Genomic DNA, 5,148 nt, shown 5'->3' with positions numbered 1-5,148 from the left:
CTGGCTACCTCGGCCCTGCGCCCCCCTTTGCCCACGACGTGCTGGGCCACAGTGCGCGGCGGGCCAGCGACCCGGTGCGGCGGCTGGATCTCGCCCCGCTCCCGCGCGTGCAGCGCTTCCACAGCGCCAGCAACGTGAGTCCTGCTGCACTGCTGCCACCGCTGGGCCCAGAGCGGCCGGCCTTAGGCCTGCAGGGCTATCCCCGGAGCGAGGGCTGCCTGGCCGGTGGGACCTACTCCCCTCGCCCTCCCAGCATCAGCGAGAACGTGCTGATGGAGGCCATGGCAGCGGAGGCCGATGGCGGAGGGGCCGAGGACGACCTGGTGCTGCCGGACGATGTGGTCCAGTACCTCCAGGCTCGTGCCAGCGGCGCCTTGGAGGAGAGCGGTCCACAGGGCTGCCCCACCGAGAGTACAGGCTTCTCCCAGAACCTTAAGCTGCCCAGCCCCGGGCTCCACAGCCAGTGTCGGATGGTGGCTGTGGACTCCAACCTGGGCCCCTCGGGCCCTGGACTGGGTGGCTGCCAACGGGGCTTCAGAGCGACTGCCAGCCTGAACAAAAGCAACATGCCCGTGCAATGGAACGAGGTGAGCTCGGGCACCATGGACACCGTGCCCAGCCAGCTGAAGCCTCTCCCTTTCCCACAGGGCAACTTGGCTGTGGTGCCACCGAAGCAGACCCCTGGCCAGTACCCTGGCTATAGTCAACAGGGCTTACAGACTAGCCCACTGGGCCTGGACAGCTTGCAACCGCCCCTTCAGCCCCCCTCTGGGTCCAGGGTCAACTATGGCCAGCAACTTCAACAGTCAGCCACAAGTAGCCAGTGCCCTCATGTCACCACCGCAGCAAGCCCCCATTCCAACTATGGCCAGGGCCACTGTCAGCTGAGCCCAAGTACAGTGGGAGGGGCCCTGAACCACTTCTCCCCATCCTGTGGCAACATGACGGCCACGTCAGGCCGCCCAGGGCTTCCTCAGCAGGTGGATGCTGCTCCTGACCCCACCATAATGGATAGCAGCCACAAAGAACTTGGCGTCTCAAATTCTACCCTCGGGGGAGTGCCTGTTTCGTCTCTGCCATCCCAGAACTACCCACAACACAGCCAGCACCCGGTGGCCTCCAGGAGCCAGGCGAGCTACCACCAGAGCCCGCGCCTTCCCTCTTCACAGCAGCCTGGCGTCATGGGACCCCAGCAGAGCACGATGGGTGCGGCTGCAGCAAGCTTTGGCCTAGTGCAGCCCCGACCACCCCCTGAGCCCAGCCCGGCTAGCCGCCACCGGGGCATACGTGCTGGGCAGCAATTGGCCTATGCCAGGGCCATTGGTCAAGCAATGACTGCTGGGACAGCCAGCCAGGCAACAACAGAGGCCATGCCCAAGAGCGCGCCGGGCATTACCACACCTCTGCATCCACAGCTCCCCCCAGAGGACACAGGTGGGGCCCAGGATCACAGCCTGCTTTACTACTATGGCCAGATCCACATGTATGAGCAGCACGGAGCTGCGGAGAGCCACACGGACTGCCAGGTCACACAGACCCAATGCTGTCCAGACAGCCTGAAGCCCCAGCCCATGCCCTCACCCGGCGTCAACCAGGTGTCCAGCACTGTGGATTCCCAGCTCCTGGAAGCCCCTCAGATCGACTTTGACACCGTTATGGATGATGGTGACCACTCAAGCTTGCTTTCGGGTGCCCTGAGTCCCGGCCTTCTCCATAGCCTCTCCCAGAACTCCTCCCGCCTCACCACTCCCCGGAGCTCCCTGACTCTGCCCTCCATCCCCACAGGCACCAGCAACATGGCTGTCGGGGACATGAGCTCCATGCTCACCAGCCTGGCTGAGGAGAGTCGGTTCCTCAACCTGATGACCTAAGCCCCAGGCTGCCAGCGGGGCCAGAGGAACTGTTTCCCAGACCAGGAGGGCTTTGTCTCTCTTCTCTTTGCCCAAACAAGTATTAAATCGGTCCGAGGGATTTTTGCTAATGACGGGCTCAGACCACAGCTGCTTTAAAAGAAATCTCTTGTGTAGACGCTGGTCTCCTGGAGGCATTATTTGAACACTGACAAATGTGTCAGGACAGGAAGACAGAAATGAGAAACTCGTTTACACAACGCTCCCTGCCTGCAGTGTTCTATCGCCTTCGCCTGGGTCGCTGGCTAAAGAAGAAGGATGGCCTTGGCCGAGGCCTTTCAGGTGCTCAGGGCACGAGGGGAGGTAAGCCATGCTGGGTTTGAGTCTGAACGCTAGACAAGAGGTTGTGCTGCAGGAAATTCAGTTTCTCATCCCAGTCCCCACCAGGACAAGGAATTCCGGGTCAACCAGAATTCTTCTATGAAGCTTAATTTTCGAGGCCTCTCGTGTCACTTGCCAGCAAACAGCATCTACGGGAGTGATTCCAAAGGACTTCCGGATTCCCGGCTTGGTAGAGCTGCTGGCTCTAGCCTATCAAGCCTAATTTGGGACTCCCAGACTTTTTAAGTATAATCAAATGAATCAAGAAGTCTTACCAGAAGAGCAAAGAAAAGATTCTCCCAGGCCAGGCCCCAAAGCTGCCCAGCATTTGTGTATGTAGAATGTAGCCCTGCCTGGACAGAGCGCTCGCTCCTAAATACCTCGGGCTCTGGAGCTGCTGTGGCTCAGAGAGGGACCAAGGCGGACTGCAGCGCCAACGTGCCTCACGAAAGAGCAAAGGGTCAATCAGGGCCAGTTGGAAGAAGAAGTCGCATGTTTACCAAACCCTGTTTCTTCGATGCACTATCCGCCCATGTCGCCCTGGGAAATCTGGGGCGGCTCACAGCCCCTCTGCCCAGTTACCCAATAATCTGTAGCAAGCCACAGTGCGCAGTCCCTGGAATCTTCGGGACTCCCTGCTCTCTGTTCCTCCCCGTCCGTTTGGCATGCATGGTGTTATGTGATGGGTGTGGGAGGGTAAAGGGGTTAACTCTTGGGATCCTAAGGGACCAGCACTGAATGTTCCTAATTGGTCTGGCCAAATCCCACCTAGAAATGGAATTTGGAACTTGGCTTCAAGGGGTGAATTGATGAATTCCCCAAACCTTGCCAAGCCAATTGTACCATGCTGAGCTTACTTCTAATTGTGGCCCTTGGTTTCAGCCAGAACCTTCTCGCCAGCACCCCTGCATTCCAGAGCATCAAACTCTGTTACGGTCCCCAAACCAGACCAACTCCCAGTGAGCAGCCCTTGGACCTCAGAGGTCTAAGGCTTCTCCGTGGTGTTCATGTGCTCTCTGACATAGGACTTCACCAGCCATTCTCAACCTGTATATTCTATATAAAGACATCCATCCTGAGAATTCTGTAAGTGAACCATCCAGCCAAATTTATATTTCCAAAACATGTTTAGCGTTTTCTACATGCTATGAATTCAGAGGACAGGCTCAATTTGTAAATAAGTCTTTTTGTACATTAAAGTAATTTTTTCATAATTTATTTTGTCTGTCTGCTTCTTCCTTGACAGTAGCTAATGAGAACCTGAGCCGTAAATTCAGTGGGTTCGAATGGAAATTGGGCTGTAATTTTTATTAACAGTGTCAAAATGGACTGCCCCCCCCCTCCAAGAAATATTTAATGCTGAGCCATTTCCTGACTGTTTGTTGTCTCTTGGGGCAGCAGAAGGTTTTGCTCTTTTACAGGAAAAATCTAGCCGTTCTTCAAATGAGCTGGTCTTGGCCTCTAAGTTGATTTGCCAAGAATCACAGCTTTCACGCCCAAATCCCCACCCTTGATGGCTATTCTAGGGGAGCGCATTTGAGTCAAGGTCAGGTGGGGGAGTGAGAAGACCCCTCGGGGCAGGGCAGGGCAGGGCTTGCTTTCTGGTGCAGGTGAGATGAGAGGTCAGCCAGTGGGACTTCCAGGCTGCTCAACAAAGGGGCAACTGAGCAGCCACAAGCAAGGCTTCTGAGCCATGGGTGCCAGTGAGGCTGAATAGGAAGGGCCTGGGCCTCGCAAGCCTGCAGCAGGCATTGGCAGAGATGGGGTGGGGCATGAGGCCCAGACTGGGGCTCCCAGAAACGAACTGGGCCAGGAAAACGGGGAGGGCAGGGTGCAGGACGGGACCAGTACACAGGTTGGGCAGTGTGGGAGCCGTAACCACAGGAACTGTTACCCTTGCTTTGGTGGGCATTTGCCTCAAATTATACTCCATAGCTGCAACCAAAAAGGCTGAAGAGGGTCTGTGGGCGGATGGATGTGTGTTTGTGTGTGTGTGTGTGTATGTGTGCAGGTGTGTGAAGGAAACCAGCTCTCCCCGGGCCTTACACTTCCTATTAGACACACTAGAGCCGGGGCTGTAGTGCTAGCACCTTTGCTCACTCCGGGAGGAAACAACAAGCATGCTTGAATGGCTACTTCTGACCACTTTTCCAGAGCCTGCCTTCGAGACTCACCCCTGCGCTTCCCCACGGTTGAGGCCACTGAAGCAGCCTTGCCCCGAGTGGGAGTGTGGCCACATCTGTTCAGCTGGGCTGCCACACAACACCCACAAGACCTCAGCATGTGGGACAGCAGTGTATTTCACTTACAGATCTAGGCCAATTAACTCCCAAGCCACCGTGTTGTCAGTCATCTCATATGCACGGGGAAGCTGGACACTGAATAAGGAAGACCTGTCAGAGTAAAGCAGCCTGACAACCGAGGGGTCTGTAGGCGCAATTGCACGGTTATAATATGTAAAGTCATAGAAGATAGGAGAGAGACTAAAATAAACAGGTCAGACACGCTTCATAGTAGCACGTTCACCTCAGCCCCTCTTGGTGGTCCATGTGGAGGGGAGATGAGAGAGTGGAAGAGAGAGCATCTTTACTGCCTTGGGATATTTATAGGTAGCCTGAAGACATGCACATTCAGTAGTTACATACGTCACAAGGTGGGTGGTAACCACAGTAAAGTCTGAGCTCACAGGTGAGGGCCTAATACCTGTATTGGGGGGAGGCATGAGGAGGATGGATGCCGCGACGGGAGGAGACAACAAGAATGTTTGCTTCTATAGGGAGATCGAATCAACCATGTGCTCACTTTAAGGCAGCATAGCAGTTAGGGGAGAATCTGTGGGAATGATACTTAAAGCAGAATAATGTGCTTGGACTTTATCTCCAACTTAACAAAGTGGTGGCTTTCCTACCATGGAATA

General features: G+C 55.6%; 1 protein-coding gene across 2 annotated transcripts in view; it reads left to right on the top strand.

The window, feature by feature from the left end:
- Positions 1 to 3,449, top strand: part of GLI2 (GLI family zinc finger 2) — a 39,401-nt gene extending 35,952 nt beyond the window's left edge. For both annotated transcript variants that reach the window (XM_045287421.1, XM_045287422.1), the window contains one exon: positions 1 to 3,449. This exon is cut by the window's left edge and continues 14 nt beyond it. In XM_045287421.1, the coding sequence (XP_045143356.1) occupies positions 1 to 1,871 (1,871 nt within the window). In that variant the 3' untranslated portion in view covers positions 1,872 to 3,449.
- The last annotated feature ends 1,699 nt before the right edge of the window (positions 3,450 to 5,148 follow it).

This window comes from Echinops telfairi, unplaced genomic scaffold (assembly GCF_000313985.2).
Source record: "Echinops telfairi isolate 266 unplaced genomic scaffold, ASM31398v2 ScPeMD7_15;HRSCAF=58, whole genome shotgun sequence".
Taxonomy (NCBI): domain Eukaryota; kingdom Metazoa; phylum Chordata; class Mammalia; order Afrosoricida; family Tenrecidae; genus Echinops; species Echinops telfairi.
This window is presented reverse-complemented; position numbering and strand designations above follow the sequence as displayed.